Genomic DNA, 21,057 nt, shown 5'->3' on the forward strand with positions numbered 1-21,057 from the left:
TAGATCGCTGGACTGGAGAATAATGGCTCCACCAAAAAGCAAATGTAGTGAGAGAACAGGAACTGAAGCAATGGGACAGGATGGTGGCAGCCATAATTGGAGCCGTGAAACAAGCAGAGAAAAGGACTAGCCCAAATTGTGGAGTAAAGTAGAGGCAAAGCTCATTGGCAGAAAGGTGATCACAAAACCGGAAGTGTTAGGTGCGTGGTTCAAGTGGACCTTAACATCCCCCAGCGCTCTACAAGATCAGTGCAGAGAAGACGACTGAGAACAAAGTGCCAGCAATAGTGGATAAATGGCCATCGCATAGAGAGGGTGCAACAGTGCTGCTGCTGAGGGGCCTCCAAGGAGGCGTATTTACATTAGGCTGATAGAATGGTGATGGTGAGGGGCTAGCAGGATGCATTGCTGTCTGGCATGGACCATGGAGAGGCAACAGATTACATCCACTCTAAGCTATCGGGGGCAGGGAGAAGAAAGGGTCTTCTCCGTAGAGGCCTCAGTTGCACTAGATTTCCCCCTGATGTTAATTCTGTGGTTTTGTTGGTTTTTTACTTTACACTTCATTTTGTATCATTATTAGCCATAGTGATAAGGCATCTGTTTTGATGGATTGAAGTGACCATTACTAGTGAAGCAGTAAAGGATAAAACTTTGGAAAAGTAGAACTGCTGCTTTGAAAGGACATAGTGATCATTTAGTTTGACCCCTTCTTTTTTCAGGCGAAAATCAGAAATATTAAACAACCTTCAACTATTATTTCAATCTGAATTTTTTCTCCTGCAAATTATTATCAGCGATTAGTGAATACTGTGTTTTGGAAACTAAGATCTTTCGAGTCAACAGTTTTGATGGAAAACAAAATATTGCAGTTCTTTATACCAGTTAATATATATCCTCTAGATACATATATATATTTTTTTGTTGATTTTGTATTTTACACAGTCCCTTGGAATTGAGTTGTGATGTCCTTTGCAAAGAGTAGAAACAAGAATGGTTCTTTTCTCTCAGAGAATACTGAAATATTTTATGGTTGCCCGAATGCGTAACATTTCAGAGGGAAACTATTACATTCATGTAGTTTGAGAGAGAATATTTTCTTTATTACATTTGTAATTCATTCCTGAACAATAGAACAGTTTATTTAATGTTTGTCTTTTCATTCTTGAAATTATTATCATTTACATGCATATAGGAATTTTTTAGTTCAAGTACTTTTGTGATCACATATTTAATTTTAATAGTGGTAAGGGAAGAATTAAATGGGGGAAAATGGAACTGGTAAGTTTCTGTTATTTATCTGATTTTTTTCATAAGAAGGATCACCTGTTTCTGTTATAATGCTTTTAGAATATTTTGCCTTCTTTCCTCAAAGAGAAATAATAAATAATTTTGTGAAATATAAATATAATCTGGTTTTTATAAATATCATTAGCTACAATTTATGACTAAATTACATTGTAACAGTGGCTTGGATAGTGGTTATTGGTGATTTTTATTATTATCTGCAGTCTGTAGTTTCTATCATTTCTACAGTGCATTTATTACTTTAATAATAAGTAAAAAAGGAAACATGCTGTTTAAGTTTTAAAATGAACATAAGGTACATTAAAACTAAGTAATAGCTTTAGTGTTTACCAATAAAATTATTCTGTATAGAAACTGAAGAGCAGTATTTAAAAATCAGCCTTGTAATGTCGTTATCTTAGAAACCTACACGATATTTTTCCCAAGAAATTTTTTTGACTTAACAGGTAGTATGATCACATCTATGGAAGGTCTGGGTTCCGATAATGTTTTCAGCTTACATGAAGATAATCATTACCGGATAAGCAAGAGCCTGGTAAAATCTGCAGAAGGAAGTACTGTACCCCTGACCAGGGTGAAGTGTCTGGTCTCCATGACAACCCCACATGACATCAGACTTCACGGGTCATCAGTTACTCCAGCTTTTGTTGAATTTGACACATCCCTTGAAGGGTTTGGGTAAGGAATTTGCAAGATAGTCAATCCTTATTGTATCATTTTATGCCTCATACTTGCCTTTGACAAGTAGATCTTCGTTTTTAAATCTGCTTGATTAAAATATACTGTATACTATATATTTTCAAAGTATTGAGTTCTTTGAGCAGGTTATTTTAAGATTTTTAGATTGAATTCTTATTTTGCTAAGTAAATTGATATGATATTGGAGTCATCAGTCTAGGGTCTATGGTCCAAATCTTTTTTGTAAATTTTACTTTTTCATAAACAGTTTTATTTTAACAAAGCCACGCTCATTTATCTATGTGTCTGTGACTGCTTTCATGCTAGAATGGCAGAGTTGAGTAGTCTTGGAAGACTATCTGGTCTGCAAAGCGTAAGATATTTATGGTCTGGCCCGCCCCAGAAAATGTTTACCAACCCCTGATTTAGTATAATAAATTTATAGATAATATGCAAATTAAAATTGGATTAAAAGCTCTTTGGGTTTTATTATCATCCTTTCCTTCAAATTAACTAGCTTAGTATCTTATACATTATAAATGTTCAGTGACTATCACATCAAATGAGTAAATACTTCCAAGTGGCAGAAAAGGCTGTCATAGCAGAAACAACAATAAAGAATATAGAGAGAATCTAGAAGAATTTATAAAGTCCATCAGCTTTGTAATGGACACATACTAATAGAATAGATCTATATATGTACTTAGTTGTTTATGGGATTCTTAGGCATTGCTCTAAAACTATAAATTGTATTTTAAGAAGATTGCCATGAGTTATTATCAAACAATAGATTAAACTGTATTTGGGAACAGGCAAAACTAATAGAACAATGGTAACAGAGAAGAGTGACTCACCAGGCAGAGGCACAAGGAGTTTTTTGGCAGTGCCATTATTGTGCCCATGTCTTGAACAGGGTTATACATTGGTAACGTTTACCATATGCACATTATACTTTGATTTTTTTTTTAATTTAAATTTAAAATGATGCTGTTGGAGATTTTTAAAATATATTTTTCAATACTCTCACATAATTAAAAGAAGGGAAGGACTTTGTTAGGTACCTAGATTTATTCTATCATCTCTTATCTCTAGTTACTCTTAAATAATGGCCATTTATTTCACTGTGGTAAGTATATAATGATAATAGAAGAAAACAGTTGGTTTCTAATACGTACATTGTCTTTCCTTCAATAGCTGCCTATTCCTGCCCAGTTTGGCCCCTCATAACGCCCCTACAAACAATGCCGTCACAACAGGTCTTACCGATGGGGCCGTGGTCAGCGGCATTGGTTCCGGTAAATATTACCTTCTTTGTTTATGGGAGTCTTTTTTGCAGTAGATTATATTGCATCTACAGTTTATTTCTTTTTTTGGCTTTTTAAAAATGTAAATAAGAGTCAGCACAAACTCTGTCATTGTTATTTTCCTGTTTTTACTTTAGGTGAAAGAGTCTTTCCTCCTCCCTCTGGCTTAAGCTACTCTAGCTGGTTTTGTATTGAACATTTTAGTGCTCCTCCGAATAACCACCCTGTCAGACTTCTGACTGTTGTGCGCCGAGCAAATTCTTCTGAGCAGCATTACGTGTGCCTTACCATGGTTCTGTCAGCAAAAGACCGATCTCTGATTGTTTCCACCAAAGAGGAACTACTGCAAAACTATGGTCAGTCGCCGTTTTTTCTTTTTGCTTCTTGTGATCATTGAAAGTTTACATTGACTTTAATATTCATTTTTTAAGGTTTATCTGGTCATTCTTTTCCAATTTAAATTATTACAGACTAGAACAGGTTATATGAAATCTGGAATATTGTTTACCAGTGACTTTTAAGGTACTTTTAAAAGAGACTTAGAAAACAGTGGAGAGTCCCTAAAAATAAGGGTTCATCTCTACTTGCCAAGAAATCACAGCTTTTGCTAAGAAAGCAGGTTGCTTGTTTGATACATTTTAGTAAGGATCTTCATTGGCTGTGAATTACGTTTCACTAATGAATATTCATTGAGTACATGCCTACCATATGTGCCACTGTGCTAGACACAATAACATTTAAATTACTTTATCCATCACTTATCTTCAAGACTTAATACAGACCACTTAATAATCCTGATTCCCTAATCTCCTTTATAATAGTCTTAGCTCATCAATAGATGTATATTCTGTGTTGTCATTTTAAAATATAATCTTGGCATCAGTATGTAAAGATATTTTAAGATTCCAAAAATAGTAATTAATATTTTATTTGTAGTTCTTTCTGCATATAATTTAAACTTCAACTTTCAAGATATTTACTTGTATGTGCTTATACTCAAAAATGGTAGGTCTGCTTTAAGTTACATAGTTAGAGATTAACTCTTAAAAAAAATTTTGGAATGGGGCAAATGAGTTTTTAACATGTCAATTTCCACTGCTTTCCTGCTGTTTCTTGAATGGTTAGAAAAGATAAATTAATTTAATTAGCTTAACATTAAGATTAAATTAATATTAACTTATTATTTCTTAGCATAATCTGGCAACATACTGGGTAGCAAAGAGAAGCCAGATTGGAATCAGAAAGTGATTTCAGCATGTTAGCAAATCACCAGAGTTGTCTGGTGAAGCAGAAAACTTGGGTCAACTGTACTTTTGTATGCTGTAAGTCACCTCCTTACTACCAGCTACTGTCAGGCAAGGGCCACAGCAATACAACCACAAACTAAAAACAGACAGTTGCCTCTTACATCACGGAGCAGAGCATATAGCAAGAATAAAATTTTTAATTTCCCTAGTTCTTTTTCTAACCAGTGTTATAATCAAAGGCATGTCAAACTAGAATTTCAGAAAACCATTTATAACAGACCATGACAGGTAATAATCAACTAGTCCCTTTTTGTTGTCTCAAGTGACTTTATTTTATTTTCTATTTAATTTTCTGTATTTTTTATTTCATTAACTACTGTAATTTTATTCAGTTTTAACTACATGTATCTTGAGCAGAAAAAAGCAAAAATATATCTCAGATTTTACTTCTTACTATAGTTTGGGTTTTTTCACTTAAGTCTTCATTTTATTTTAACATAAAGTCAGGATCTAGATATGAATAATTGTTAGAATGAGGATGATATTGAGGATTTTATTTCTTTCCCTTCTTTACTTTAGTTGATGATTTCAGTGAAGAATCCTCTTTTTATGAGATTCTCCCATGCTGTGCTCGCTTTCGATGTGGAGAACTTATAGTTGAGGGGCAGTGGCATCATCTGGTTCTGGTGATGAGCAAAGGCATGCTAAAAAACAGTACTGCAGCCCTCTATATTGATGGACAGCTTGTTAACACTGTGAAGGTAAGCATACCTGTGCTTGGAAAGCTCAACCTACTTTAAAAGATAGTTTGGGGGGTCAGGAGTGAGTGTGTGCATGTCTGTGCATATGTGCCCAGGATTATTTTTTAAATTGCTATTTTAATTTTGAATTGAGCTTCAGTATCCACTTGAGCAATATGTTAGAGTCATGTGCCTGGCTATTTATATCACTATATTAGAGCGGAATAGAAAGGAGGGATTACAGAGTAATAGTGAAGAGTCAGTACTTGAGCCAGACTGCTAAGTGCTTTTTCACGATAGAGCAGTCAGTTGAAGAATGCCTAAATAAACTATGAACATAGCACATTGTCACTTTGTTGTGATTACTGTATCCAGTTCAGTAGATTCTGTTTTTCTTTAGAGCTGGAATTGTACTTATTCATCTTTGTTTTCTGATCACTGAGATTAATCCTTGATAATAATAGTAGGTGTTCCATTACTGTTTGTTGAATTAATGAGTGTATAAATACTACTCTAGATAGCTAGACCTAAGTAGTCAGAGGAGAGGCAAGAAGTAGAGGTAACCAGTAAAGAATCAGAATTTTCATTTTTGAATAAGGATAAATGCTGCTAATTTTTACAGAACTCAACTATCAAGCTCTTAAAATTCTTCATCTTCTAAAAGATAGTATGCATTTTTATGATATCACTTGAAAGAAGCAACAAAAGCAAAGTTTGTCCTTTTGTGTGAATTAAAATTTTAAAAAAACAGTAAAATCTGTTTCTTTTAACAGATTTTAACAGTAAAAGCTTCCTTGAATATATTCCCTTCCTGAATGATATTTTATTGACATTCTGTTTCAATATGATAAACCTTAAAATACACTCATTTCCTTTGTATACATGATTGCATTTGAAATGGGTTTGTAGATTCTCTAGTATGTCCTTCAATTATTTTTAGTATTATCAAAAATAAAAATGTCCTCAGCTCCTAGAATCAAGAAGTAGTAGATTTATTACTGAAATATTTACATCATCATCATCACCATGCCTGTGAGATGTCAGAGTCCTGTGAACCCAACTTGAGGTCACATGTTAGTCTTCAGATTCATACTGTTAACATCAGGAACTTTAATACGTGGAATAGTCGATGTCATCTGAAACTAGGACAGTGTTATGACAAAGCAGTCAGTGTACATTGTTGTAGCAAAATGATCAGTGGGAAATGTCCCTCATCCCATCAGGTGATGGACGCTGCCTGTACAAGAAGACACTTGATTTCATTGTCTCTTATACTCTGATTATATTTACTGTAAGCGAATTGAATGATAATTTAAGCTACTTGTCAGGAGTGTAATTTCATATCTGAGCATGTGGTTTACATTGAGATTAAAATATGTGAGAATAAATTATAAGTATAATAAACTTCATTTTTCTACTATTTTTTAGCATTTTACTCATGATAAATGACTTCATGAATAATTTTAACAGACTCACATTGAAGGTAGCAGCTAATTTTAAGATTGTTTTAATTCCACAGTTGAAAAGCTCTGTTTTTATATCAATCTTAAAATTTCATAGAAGCATTGTTATTTGATATGTGAATCATCTAGGCAATAACAGTATCCTTGTATTTGATTATTGTCCTTTCTAGCATTAGATAGTTTGTCTGTATTAGAGAGTTGGGTGACAGATTTTCAGCTTCCACATCATGTTCCAGAATCTTGGCTGCCCTCATGTTTCTCAACCTGGCTGCTTTTGTATTTTGTAAGGTTGTATAACCTTGGGATAATACGAATATACACAAAAAGTGCTTATTTTCCTGGAGAAAGGTTGGTTTTTGTTTGTTTTGTTTTGTTTTGGTCCTATCTTACATATTTGCTTTTGTTTTCTTTATAGCTTCATTATGTTCACAGTACTCCTGGTGGTTCAGGTTCTGCAAATCCACCCGTGGTTAGTACAGTCTATGCATACATTGGTACTCCACCTGCCCAACGCCAAATTGCTTCATTGGTTTGGCGCCTGGGACCCACGCATTTTTTGGAAGAAGTTTTGCCGCCTCCAAGTATTACTACCATTTATGAACTAGGACCAAATTACGTTGGAAGCTTTCAGGCTGTATGTATGCCATGTGAGTAACATTCTATCTTCTTAAAGTTGTATAAAACTTAACTCCTGCAGTGTAGATGCATGAATAAATGCATGTGTGCGTATAAGCTGAAACATTGTTTGTCTAAAAAAGGGGGCCTTTTCTACTTTTCTTCAACATGATACTATTGACCACTCACTTCTATTCAAAATGTTCTCATCCACTGATCATACTGTGCTTTCCTGATTTTCGTCTTCATGCCTGATTACTAATTTTCTAGTTTCTTTTATTGACTCCAAGATGTAGATATACATTCTCTAAGAGTCTAACCTCAACCTTCTTTACTTTCTATAATTTCTCCTATTATATGAAGCAGTTTCAAGTGTGTCTACTCTTGTTAAAGGAAGGATGGGTCCAGAAACACACACATATATTCTTTAGGTTAGAGCAGTTAACATCGATTTTCCTCATCCCTTTCCTCCTGCGGTCCACTCCTTGTTAACCTTTCTCTCAAAAGGAATTTTCAGTCTAAGGTACTGATGTTAAGCTACAGTTCCTTTGTAGTATTCTTTCCCAATAATGTTTTCCATTCCCTTGTTCTCATTCCACCAAAGATCTCAAAAGAGTTAGGACAGCTATATTACACATGGTAATAACACTATGGCTAAGTAATTTGTCTTTCGCTCATGATTTAAATAGCATCTAATAAAAGCTAACACTTATTTGAGCACTAAATATGTGCTAAATAAGTTAATACGAGTGAAGGACATAGCTATCCTAAACGTTTCACAAATATTTATTCATTCCCTCAAAATACTGGAAGTTAGATACTGTTTTTATCATCCCCATTTTACAGATGAGGAAACGGATGCATAGAGATGTGTATATAGGTCACACAGCTTTGAAGTGATAGAGCACAGATTCATACTTAAGCCATGAGCCATCTAGCTCCAAAACTTACGTCCTTAACTGCACTCTGTGCTGTCTAGAAGACAAGAGAGAGACGTGTATTGAGGGCTGTCACTGGGGAGAGACCTAGCGCTACAAAGCTCATAGGCATTCTGCTTATTTTCATTTATTTTTTTCCTTTGACTCTAAGGGAAATGTTTTGTGATTTGTTTAGTAACAGTTAAAACTCTTTTCCTTTATGGTTATGCTATATGTTAAGCATATTTTTAGAGTAAAACTTAGAATGTAAAGCTCTATGTTTTCCTTATTTTATAATTAAATAAATGAGCTGAAAATTAAGTAAAACAGCTTTTACATTCAGCTTCCTTGTTCCATTTTAAAAGATTTTCAAGTCTGCCAACTTAAAAATGATAGTAAGAATAGAAAATTGGTGGAGGATAATGATTTTGAAAAGGATTTTTCTTCTTTTGAAGGTAAAGATGCAAAATCCGAAGGTGTAGTCCCATCTCCTGTGTCATTAGTACCAGAGGAAAAGGTGTCATTTGGCCTCTATGCACTCTCTGTGTCTTCCCTAACAGTGGCAAGAATCCGGAAGGTGTACAACAAGTTGGACAGCAAAGCCATTGCTAAGCAGGTAAGCAGAATGATTTCCCAGTAAGCTGTGACTGATTCTCACTGGGAAGATGTTTCAGAGCTTTGTTATGGGTACAACCCAAATATGAGGGGTTGCTGAAAACAGTGCCTTTCATTGTATTTATATTTGGTTTCTTTGGCTTTGAATTTAAGCCAAAATGTATTTTAGATATTAGCTTAATTTGGAAAATGAGAATTGTTCTCTAAGTTCATGGCTTGATTCTTTTATTTTTATTAGCAGTTTAAGAAATCAAACTTTAGAACACTAAAGAAAACAACTGCTATTTTTAAGGCTACAACTTAAGTTTTTTCGGGATCACCTACTGTGTGCACCATTTCTTTCAAGATATAGCAGTGGATAAAGAGAAAATTCCTGCATTGATGGTTCTTAAATTTTAGTGGATGAGACAAACAATAATAACTAAAGAAATAACCTAATAATAAGAGTATGTTAGAAGGTGAAGAATTCTATGCAGAAAAATAAAGCAGGGAAGGGGAAAGAAATAAACTTATAGTTTTACATAGGATCGTCAGGGGAGGCCTCACCAAGCAGGTGACATTTGAGCAGACTTGGACACATGAGGCAGCAAGCAATGAGGATGTAGAGAATGGATGGGATGGACTTACAGGGTGAGAGATATGGCCCTAAGGAAAGTGCATGCCTGCCACAGAGGCACATGAGGCTAGAGCAAAATGGGAGAAGGCCTAGGTAGCAGGAGAGGAACTCAGAGAGGTAATAGGTACTATAGCAGCGGTCCCCAACCTTTTTGGCACCAAGGACCGGTGCTCCTATGAGAATCAATGCCTGATGATCTGAGGTGGAGCTGAGGCAGTGATGCTAGTGCTGGGGAGCTGCTGCAAATACAGATGAAACTTTGCCCACTTGCCCACCATTCAACTCCTACTGTGTGGCCCAGTTCTTAACAGGCCATGGACCAGTACCAGTCTGCGGCCCGGGGGTTTGGGACCCCTGGACTATAGTATTTAGAATTCAGAGGCAATTGTGAAGGTGTTGGGGAAATAAGAAGCGTTATAGGGTTCCAGACATAGGAATGAAACATTATGACTTACTTTTAACCAGGATCACTGTGACTTCTATTGAGAATAGATTGAAGGGAGACAAAAGTAGAAACAAGAAAACCAGTTTTGAGGCCAGTGCAATAATAATTAATATGGTGGTCAGAACTGGGGTGATAGCAGTGGCTGTGATGAGAAGTGATCACATTTGAGGTATATTTTAAAGGTTGAACTAAGAGGTTTTGGTGAAAGATTGGGTATGAAGTACAAGAAAGAGAAAAAGAGTCAAGGAAAACTCCAAGGTTTATTTGCTCCAGTCAGGAAAATGTGAAGTCACTTTTTCTGATTTGGGGAAAACTACAGGAAAAGCAGTTGGGGAATATTGAGAATTATGTTTAGGAAATGTTTGAGAAGCATATTGGACACCTTAGTGGAGCTATCAGAGCCATTAGTAGTAGGAATCTGGAGTTCAAGGGAGAGGTTTGAATGTCATGGATATTCATAGATGGTGTTTAAAGCCACGAAACTGGGTGCATTTACCGAAGTGTAGATGTAGCTAGAAAAGAGAAAAGGTTTTAAACTGATACCTGGGACATTCCAGTGTTATGGAGTTGGGGAGATGAAGAAGAACCAGCCAAGAAGACTGAGTAGCAGCCAGCAAGAAAGGAGAAAAATTGGAAGTCTTATATTGTAGAAATCAGTAATTTACTGTGGCGAATGTGTCAGCTCGGCAAGAAAGATTAGGACTAAGTACTTAACCATTGATTGCATTTAGCAACATGGGAGTCCTCAGTGAGCTTGACAAGCTATTTTGGCTGATGAGAGGAGGCAAAGCCCCAGGGAAAGGAAATAAAAGAGACTGGAAGGAAAGGACTTGAGAACAGAAAGTACTGACAACTCTTGTGCAGAGGTTCGTCTGTGAACATAAGTACCATCTTCTAAGGAACATGAACTGTGCATAAATTTAGTTCACAGATAATAGTAAAAGTAAAGTTTTATGGTTATATTTGGTTGAAAACACTGTGTGTGCACACACGAGTACATGTGTGCAAAATTCAGCATTTCTTTTATGTAATCATGTTTATAAACTCTTGGATAACTTATGTGATGTTTACTTGGATGTGGAGTAAAACTAATATTATGTTTACTGATCAGAAGTACTTGAGTGATGAGAAGCTAAAAACATGATAGTTTCATTCAGAAGGACCCCTGAAGCTGTTTCATAAGATCATCTCTCTATCTTTATCTCAGTAGATTGTATTTAACTTACTTTTTGTAAGTTTTCACACCTTTGGAAGTGTTTGCACATTAAAAAAAGAAAGAAAGAAAGAAAGAACACTCCTTTTTAATATTCTGATAAGGGGAGAGAGAAGATATATGTTACCAGTCGTGTTTTTTTTCTTTTCTAATCAAAATATTCACATTGAAATCCTGTCATTTGCAACAACATGGATGGACTGAGAGGATATTATGCTAAGTGAAATAAGTCTGATGAAGACAAATACTGCATGATTTCACTTAATATGTAGAATTTTTTTAAAATCATAACAAAAACAAAAACAGACTCATAGAAACAAAGAACAAATTAATGCTAGCCAGAAGGGAGGGTGGAAGAGGGATGAGTGACAAAGGTGAAGGAGAATATAGTCAGTAATATGATAGCTTTGCATGGTGACAGATAACTAGACTTAGTGTGGTGAGCACATAGTAGACATATAAAGTCAAATCAATGTGTTGTACACCTGAAACTAATATAATATTATATGCCAAATATGCATTAATTTAAAAATAAAAATTCAGACTGTTCTTCTGTAACATTTTCTTTTTCCTTTCCTATTCTTCAGTTAGGCATTTCCTCCCATGAGAATGCCACTCCTGTGAAGTTGATACACAATTCAGCGGGACATCTTAACGGACCTGCTCGGACAGTTGGGGCTACTCTGATTGGATACTTGGGTGAGTCAAATTGTCTGCTGTTTCCAACTTCTTAATTTACTTTCATATCTGCTATCACTTTCCTCAGAGAAGGGGTGGTATTGAAATTTATAGTTTATAGTGCCGACCTATAATGTCCTTGCAATATGTAGAGACTAATGTAGCAATCTCAAACTCCAGTCCATTTTAAAAATTATAACTTTTCTAAAAATCCCATTAACTTTTTCCCTGTTTTGCGAGCACTAATGAGAACTGACCCCATATGTCTGTGTCATTTTAAGGTAAATTTCACAGTACATTTAGGGACAGATGTAAAGACTTAGAAATAGCGATGATTGCTGCATGGTTTGGTGCAGCACTGGTGGCACTCATGATCACTCTTATTTTTTGGAAATGACCTAGAAATGAGAACTTCAGAGTACAAACACTGAACCCAACTCTAATAAAAGTTAGAGCTGGTGGACATTCTGCAGAGCCTTCGACCTGATACCTGCTTTGAAAGAGTTGATTTTTGGTGGGGAGCGGGGGTTAGATAATCTTGAGATGTAATCCAAAATTCAGAACCAGCAATTATATATTTTATTGTGCAAATCACTAAATAATATTGGTTCCTTTATAGAGTAACAAAAATAATTAACAAGTTAGTTTTGTGCCAGTCAGAATGCTACATGTTTATCAATCCTTGGCAGTTTTCATTGTCCCAGTGATGTGTACATAACTTTTTCTTTTTTGACTGTATTGCATTGATAAAACAGTTTCCTTTATACTAAAGCACATGGTAGTTTTTCTTTATTCGATTCAACAAATACTGAGCACTGCGCTACGTCCTTTGCAAAAATATGGCAGCACTGTGGTATAGTAGAAAGAGCAATGACTAAAAAAGTTCAAAGATTGATATTCCAGTCTCTCCTCTGTCGCTATGTGGCATTATGCCAGATGTTTGAGCTCTACGAACCTCAGTTGTCATATATAAACTAGTAATGCTGACCCTACTTACCTTACAAGGTAGTTTTCAAAATCCAGTGCCATGAGATATGAAAATACCGTGAATACTGCAAAGCACGTAGAAATATAAAATGAATATCGGTTTTATTTTTAAAAAACTCAATCTTAGTAGACAAACAGCATTGCAACAATGTCCTTTATTTAAAAAAAAAAAAAAAAAAAAAAAAAACTCAATCTTAGCAGACAAACAGCATTGCAACAATGTCCTTTATTAAAAAACAAAAACAAAAAAAAAAACAGGATTAGGAATGTAGATGTGAATTTTTTGTTGTTGTTAACACAAATTTAGTTCCAGTACTGTATTTCCGTGTAATTACACTCTTCTGGGATCACTGATGTACTGTTATTCAAATTACATAACTGGGAGAAGTTTTCAGTAATGGTCAGTAATGTGCTTTGTGTGGGTTATCTATAGGGAATATGTCATCTTTGCCAGGGTGGCTTCTCCATCTCTTTCCCCAATTCATAGAGTTAAAGTGCCTTTGCTCTTCCCAAGTTATTCCCCACCACTTACCTCAGAAATGAGTTTCCAAGGCCTTTGTAGTTTTGAGTCTGTATGTTACCCAAAGCTACGTAGAAACATTGGTGCTTGCTCTCAAACCCAGCTCTTCTCTATGCACGTTTTTACCTCCCAGCTCTTCTCAGGGAGTATATACATTAGCATTTATTGCCTTCTCTCAAATTCTACGAGGAATTTTTTTAGAATTTTTATTTTAGGATTAAGGTGTTTTTTGTTTTTTTGGTGTTTTTTTTTTTTTTTTTTAAGTATAATGTATAATTAGTTAAATACTTCTTAAGATGATTTATTCAGTTCTTGTTTACATGGGAAATTTATTTTAATTGTTTTTTACTGTCTTTTAATCAGGAGTAAGAACATTTGTTCCTAAGCCTGTTGCCACTACTTTGCAGTACATTGGTGGAGCTGCAGCCATTCTGGGCCTGGTGGCCATGGCTTCTGATGTGGAAGGGCTATATGCAGCAGTCAAGGCCTTGGTTTGTGTGGTCAAGAGTAACCCACTAGCCAGCAAAGAAATGGAGAGAATCAAGGGCTACCAGGTTTGTAACCATAAAGCTTTGCCTTCACTTTCCTTTGCATAAAAAATCCTCTGATTTTTATTATTTTTCATGGTTTTTCAAACTCTAGAGGAATTGTATTATCTAAGGAACCTTTAAAAGTTGGTTTTTATTAAAACTAACATATTTCAAGTGAGAATATGTGTCATTTATTTTTTGTTATTGTTGTTCATCTTTTTTCTCCTGCCTCATCAAATCTCACTTACTAAACCCTTGAATCAGGCTAGGTTATTTTCAGTATTGCTTTGATATATTTGAATATATTTTCAGAACAATGGTTTGCTAGTTTGGAATTATTCTTCTTTATAGAAATAGTAATGAAATGAAGCAGGGTCATACTACCACCTGCTCTTGAAACTGCCAGATCGGTAATAGATCCAGAGCTCTCCCCATTTTCTTTGTCTCCCCTCCACACTCAGTTATCTTTTACCCCCCCCCCTTACTTCCTAGGGGAGGTGAAAGCCACTATATAATACATGTGCCATTGCTAGTCCTGAAAACTTATACGAGACTGAAAATATGCAGTGTTCATATGTCCACAGTCTCTACTAGGTTTAGGCAGAAAGTTACCTGTAAGAAGAGAAACAAGTATTCGGAGCAAAATTAAATCCCTGTAGTGTAAATAAAGTAGTAACAAATGCCTTCTCTAACTTTAGTTTATTGAGAATGGATAAACCGTTTACTACTCTGCTTTCTGTAGATTTAGTCACACACTTTTGAGAAGTGTTTTGTTTTGCATAACTTTTATGATTATTGTAGCATTGTTTATCATGAAAAAATAGGAACTGTCTAAATGTTCCAGTAGTATGAGAATGACTAATAATACTATACCATTCCATAGAATATCATTCAGCCTTTTAAAACTGTAATTATGAAGACAATATTAAAAAAGAAAAAATCCTTTTGATAAAATGTTATATAAAGAAAAAGTAGAAAATTGTATATGATGGCAACAACAATTTAAGTATGTATTTGAACTGAAAGAGTTTATATAAAAGTGAATATTTTAATAATTGAGTAATGGGATTTAGAAATCATCTTAGAAGTCTCAGGAATTGTTCTGCATAGGGTTTTCCAGTGTGTGTACACGTATATATATTTACATATATTTATATATTTACATATATAGGATGATTGATAACAGGCATTTGGATTGCTTTCTTTCAGTTGCTGGCAATGCTGCTTAAGAAGAAACGTTCCCTTCTGAACAGCCACATTCTCCATCTAACTTTTTCCTTGGTGGGGACTGTTGATAGTGGACACGAGACCTCCATTATTCCAAATTCAACTGCTTTCCAGGATCTGCTTTGTGATTTTGAAGTATGTTCATAAACACTGACTGGTGGTATATGATCAATGAATTCATTTCTTTTTCTTCATATTGATAGAGTTAATTACTATACAAGTTTGTCTCTAAGATGTGTTCTATAATTTCATGGTGCTCATGTTAATGTCATTAGGATATTTCATTTTACAAATAGTGTAGAAGTGAAATGGTACAGTGCATATACCTCACTTTATCTAATTTGCTGCTGCCTCTCGCATTGCAAGAGACAAACATGTTTTCATCAAATATTTCTGATAGAAACTTTTCCTCAGTAAATAGGAGCCGAGCCTGGAATTTAGGTTGTTAGTATCTGCATAGTAATATCATTCATTTTGCCAGAATAACAAGATTTTTATTTCTACTGTTATTACCATAAATCGCTTCCACTCTGTCTTCTCAAGGCACCACTTAATCTTGCATATCCTTTCTCCGTTTAACTTCTTGTTCTCAGTCTTTTGCATACTCATCACTATATATTTCATAAATATATTTATCTCCCCCTGTGAAACTAGGCTTTATGAGTGCAGAGGTCACAGCTATCTTTATCTTTGTTTCCCTGCTACCCCACGTGGCACCTGGCACTTAATGTTGGCTCATTGTAATACCCGTGCCCTAACTCTTCTTCCTCATAACTGCTGTAAGCTCCGTCTTGTCAGTTATTTTAAATTCTTGACAAATAGGCTATGTGCCCTAATTGCTTTACTGAAACTTTATTTTGAAAGCTTATTAGCAGCCTGGCCAATGTGTGATACACTCAGTTCTCAGCACCCATAGCTCTTAGTACACGATGCAGTCGCTTTCCCTCTCGCATCTCCTAGTTCTTGTGCTACCTTCAGGCATAACAATCCTGGTTCTTATATTTTTCTCACTACTCTCCCCTTAATTTTATGGCTATGAAATTTTTATTACTTTATGAAAAGTGTCCAACCTCACTTCTTTATCTTTTCCTTAAGTTTTTTATCTTTTCCTTTATGTTTTCTTTTCTCAGATTCTCACCTAGTTCTGCAGACTCAAGTCTATAGAGTTGACTCTCACATCTCTAGCTTGACATCTGAATTCCAGACATTTTTGCTCATCATTTCCATTTTTATGCCCCAACAACACCTAAACTGAACTTAACGTCCTTCCTCAAATCAGTTCTTCCTTCTAACTTCTGTTTAGAAACAGCACCACTTCCCCATTCACTAAGGCTTGAAATTGGAAAATCAGCCTCCTCCTTCCTCACTATTTATAAATACTTTGATATTAAGTCATATAGATTCTGCTTCTAATTTTATATAGTTCACCTTTTTTGTTTCTACTGTTATATCCTAATCCAAGCTTTAATCAGTCTTCTAAACCTCTCAACGTATTGCTTACCCCCTTTCCTCAATCTACCATGTTTTTGCCTAATTTTTTCTAAGGCATAATCATATCACTATTCTAAAACTTTCAGTGATTTCCCCTTCCTACACAATAAAGTACATATTTCTCAGCCTGATATTCAAAATTGTAACACACAAACCTCTCATCCTCTTGGAAAATGTCTGGTGAGCATCTTTGAACCAGTTAATAGTATTAGGTGCTGAGCATGTGAAAATAAAGACAGAATCCATGACTCAAGGCATTTAGTCCATTAGAAGAGAAAAACAAATCCACAGATATTTGAAAACTTGGGAAAGCAGAAAGAATTATGGGAGTCCTAAGGAGACCTACTTAACCGAGCCTAACTTTGTTTTCATCTAGCAACTGACACATTTAAATCATGGATTATCTTTAATTTCAAATTTCTGATTAAAATCTAATATACAAACATCAGAAATTCAGGTGCTTGACATATGTTGGCTTCATTTTATATTACCTTGCTCACTTCATGGTTTTGTATAGTTTTCCTAATTACTCTAAACCATAACAAATAAATACTTAATTCATATTATTTTTTAGAACAACTGTTTGACAAGTATAAATAAAATGACTTTAATATCATACAGGCATTTTCTCTTTTAGTGGTAGGTTTAGAATTTATCCTATTCATACATGTGTAACAGTTGAGTCTATCTTTAAAGAATATTATACCACTTCACCTGTAGCATAAAAACCTTGCAACACCATACTTCCATTTCTCCCTCTCCTTTGTGCTGTTATCAGACATTTTAGTTCTATTTATGTTTATAATCCCCACAATACTTTGTATTACTTTAGCTTTAAATAGGCAGTTATCTTTTAAAGATATTTTCAAAATTCTTTTATATATTTCCCACATACATAGTATTCATGGCAATCTTTATTTCTTTGTGTAGATCTAGATTCCCCTCTTGTATAACCCGTCTTCCTGAAGAACTTCCTTTAACATTTCCTACAGCGCTTGGCTGCTGGGAATAAATGCTCCCATCTGAAAAAGTCTTTATTTTTTTCTTCTTTTTTTGAAAGATATTTTTGCAGAGAATAGAATTCTTGTTGTCTTTTTTATTTTCGTATCTTAAAGATGTCATTCACTCCATTGTCATTTTAATGTTTCTTCTCCTTGGGATTTGTTGGCTTTTTTAGACCTGTGAGTTTGTCATTTTCATCAAATTGGAAATTTTTTAGCCATTATGTCTTCAGCTGCTTTTCCTGGTGCCCTCCTTCACCTTTTCTGGACTCCAGTTACAGTTAGATTGCTGGATATTGTCCCATAAGTCGCTAATGCTCTATCTAATAATTATTCCTTTTTAACATTTTTTTCTCATGCTTTATTTTGATTAGTTTCTGTTGTTATATCTTCAGGTTTACTGATTTTTTTTGAGTGTCTAATCTGCTGTTAGTCCCATCCAATATATTTTTTATTTTAGATTTTTTTAATTTTTCATCTGTAGAAGTTTATTTTAGGTCTTTGGTTATCTTCTGTTTCCCTCCTCATCATGTTCATATTTTTTTTATTATATTCTTTAACAGATGGAACACATTTTTAATAACTTTTTTGGGGGGTTCTAATAGCTCCATCATCTCTGTCATTTCTGGCCTACTACTAATAATGATTTTTTCTCCTACTTATGGGTCATATTTTTCTTTTTCTTTGTTTGCTTGGTAATTTTTTATTGGATGCTGAGTTTTACATCATGAAGTGCTAGATTTTGTTGTATTCCTTTCACAGAGTATTGAACTTTGCTCTGATGTTGCAATTGTCTTGATGCTTTTAAGGTTTATTAGGGAGAACCTAGAAGAACTTTTAGTGGAGTGCTAATTTAGTCCCACTACTAAGGCATTACACTTCTGAGACGTCTACCATGGATTACAAGGTCTCTATACTCTGTTGGTGGGAGTGCAAACTAGTTTCAGCTCTTTGTGAGTTCCAGTAATTGTTTGGTGTACTATTTTGTGGTGGTTAATTCCAGTTTGGGACCCCACACGAACTTCTAGTCATTCAGTCTTTGTATTCAGTATATACCATTTATTATATTCAGTATATCGTGTACATCATTGAATAATAATATTCAGTCATTTATTCCAGGAAAACTTTCCATATATCTTGCCTTTCCAGTTGTTTAGTAGAGTAATTTCATAGCAACTATTCCTTTAAAAACAGAATCAGAAGTCATATGAACAAGCAGTTTTATAGGGCTTCACGAAATAAAAATTATAATAAAATAATTTTATTTAATTAAGAAGTGCAATAAGTTCCATGGGTGCATTTGTGTTTGTTGGATTGGCATTCAGGGTATTTTTTAACCTTAAATATACCACTTTCTTTTATTTTTATTGTAGGTCTGGCTTCATGCACCGTACGAACTTCATCTTTCTTTATTTGAACACTTCATTGAACTGCTCACAGAGTCCAGGTATTGGTTAATACCTATATAGTTTGTTGTTTAGTTATAGAAGAGATGATAGTATAATGTATAAAGTCTTCTTTCTCTTATAGTGAAGCATCAAAGAATGCCAAATTAATGAGGGAATTCCAGCTAATCCCAAAGCTGCTACTGACTCTTCGAGATATGTCTTTATCCCAACCTACCATTGCTGCTATTAGTAACGTGCTGAGCTTCTTACTGCAAGGTTTTCCCAACAGCAATGATCTGCTCAGGTAGCAAAACTTTTGTATTTGTCTGTTTATTAACTGAAAGTATCAATAAGGTTAAGACGAATGAGATGACTGTAATTGGTTCTTATGCCTGTATAACACTTGTAATGTTAATACTATTCAGGATCTTTGTAAGGCACAGAAAACATGCATGTCTCAGTATCTTGCCTTTGTAAAGCAAAGCCAGTTGTTGCCATCAGTTAATAATCAAATATTTGTGAGAAAAGATGTAGGAATGAACCCAGTGAGATTGATTGTCCTGGACAGAAAAGTGCTCAGTATAGGAATTCTCGGTCCCTTTTCCCTGAGCCTTGCTAATTCTCTGTGTGTGTGCGTGCACGCACACATGCACGTACACACACAGCCATAATTTGAAAATTATCTCCTTTATATTTATTCTGTCACCCAACCAGAAGATGATATTTTATTTTTGCATATTCAAACCCTTTATATGATGTATTATTTTGCTGCTAATGTGAAATATGGCTTAAGTCCTAGTCTTAATGGTCTACAGAAATGTTCTAACATTCACATAATTTCCATCTTAAATAACGTAAGGAAAAAAACTACCTAACCAAAGTGTTTTCCAAATAGAGAATTGCTTAAGCTGGGATTGACCACCACTTTTTTTTTTTTTGTAATTTCCCAGGCACAGGTGAAATCACACCTACTTATTAAACACTCACTTTTATATTCATTTACCGCAAAAACATCTTTTTAACTCGTTGATGGATTTAAAACTGGAGTTGAAAATTATTTTGGAGATCATTGTTATTATTAACAATATTTATTTCAATTTTATCCTGGTACTATAATGATCACTTTGCTAAAATGATCACTGAAACCTATCTCCACTTTACAAATTAAGAAACTAAAGCCCGGAAAGATTAAGCTACTTGCCCCAAGTAACGAGATTAAAAACTGATAGAGCCAGGATTTTAACCTTACCTGTGTTTCTCAAACCCAAGTTGTTAACTTCTAGGTTACAATGGAGTGGATCCATATAGATAATTTAAGTCATTTTAATTTGGATTGTGCTGTTTGGTTCTCGAGATCATTTGGGTTAGTGCATTAAAGGACTCATTTCTGAAGAGGTATATTTTTCCCTATATTTTAGAACATCGTAATTTATATGTTAGTTGTGGTAGTCCTAGAGCAAGTAAACAAGTTACAATCACCTAAAGGTCTGTAAAAGATTAATTAAAATAAGAAGTACTGTTTTGTTGTTCATTTCTTTGTTTTTTGTTTCTTTGTATTTTGCTGTTTGTTTTGAGAAAAGAAAAAAATAAAATTCATGACTTTTTTTCCCTTTATTTATAGGTTTGGTCAGTTTATTTCTTCTACTTTACCAACCTTTGCAGTTTGTGAGAAATTTGTAGTTATGGAAATAAACAATGAAGAGAAACTTGACACTGGTGAGTTGATTCTGGAGCTTGAAGACTAATCACTATGCTGTATTTTCTTCTGGCACAAGTTAGACCTGAATTATATGTGATAATATTATATTACTTTTCTCCTCATAGTGCTTCTTTTGGTCTTTCACAGGTGTATTTGTCTTAAATCAAGCCTCTACAATATGCAGAAGTTCAGAATCACCCACAGAATTTAATAGGGTGTGAATTTTACTTTAAAAATAAAATCTTTCTCATTTTCAGAGGATTTATAACAATGTTTCTTTAAATAACAAACTCTTCCAGGGTGATTTCTTAACATTATTTAATTTCTTTTTATTTATGTATATCTCTTTAGAAACACAGGTACTTTTTAATGTGA

General features: G+C 34.5%; 1 protein-coding gene across 1 annotated transcript in view; it reads left to right on the forward strand.

Moving 5' to 3' along the window:
• The window catches only part of WDFY3 (WD repeat and FYVE domain containing 3), a 202,428-nt gene that overhangs the window by 103,796 nt on the left and 77,575 nt on the right, over window positions 1–21,057 (forward strand). Inside the window, 12 exon segments of the mRNA XM_015586089.2 lie at window positions 1,755–1,986; window positions 3,181–3,281; window positions 3,428–3,646; window positions 5,117–5,298; window positions 7,156–7,387; window positions 8,728–8,888; window positions 11,749–11,860; window positions 13,710–13,900; window positions 15,086–15,238; window positions 18,969–19,042; window positions 19,126–19,287; window positions 20,605–20,699. Coding sequence (XP_015441575.1) covers window positions 1,755–1,986; window positions 3,181–3,281; window positions 3,428–3,646; window positions 5,117–5,298; window positions 7,156–7,387; window positions 8,728–8,888; window positions 11,749–11,860; window positions 13,710–13,900; window positions 15,086–15,238; window positions 18,969–19,042; window positions 19,126–19,287; window positions 20,605–20,699 — 1,914 coding nt within the window.

Source organism: Pteropus alecto, unplaced genomic scaffold (assembly GCF_000325575.1).
Source record: "Pteropus alecto unplaced genomic scaffold, ASM32557v1 scaffold161, whole genome shotgun sequence".
Classification (NCBI taxonomy): Eukaryota; Metazoa; Chordata; class Mammalia; order Chiroptera; family Pteropodidae; genus Pteropus; species Pteropus alecto.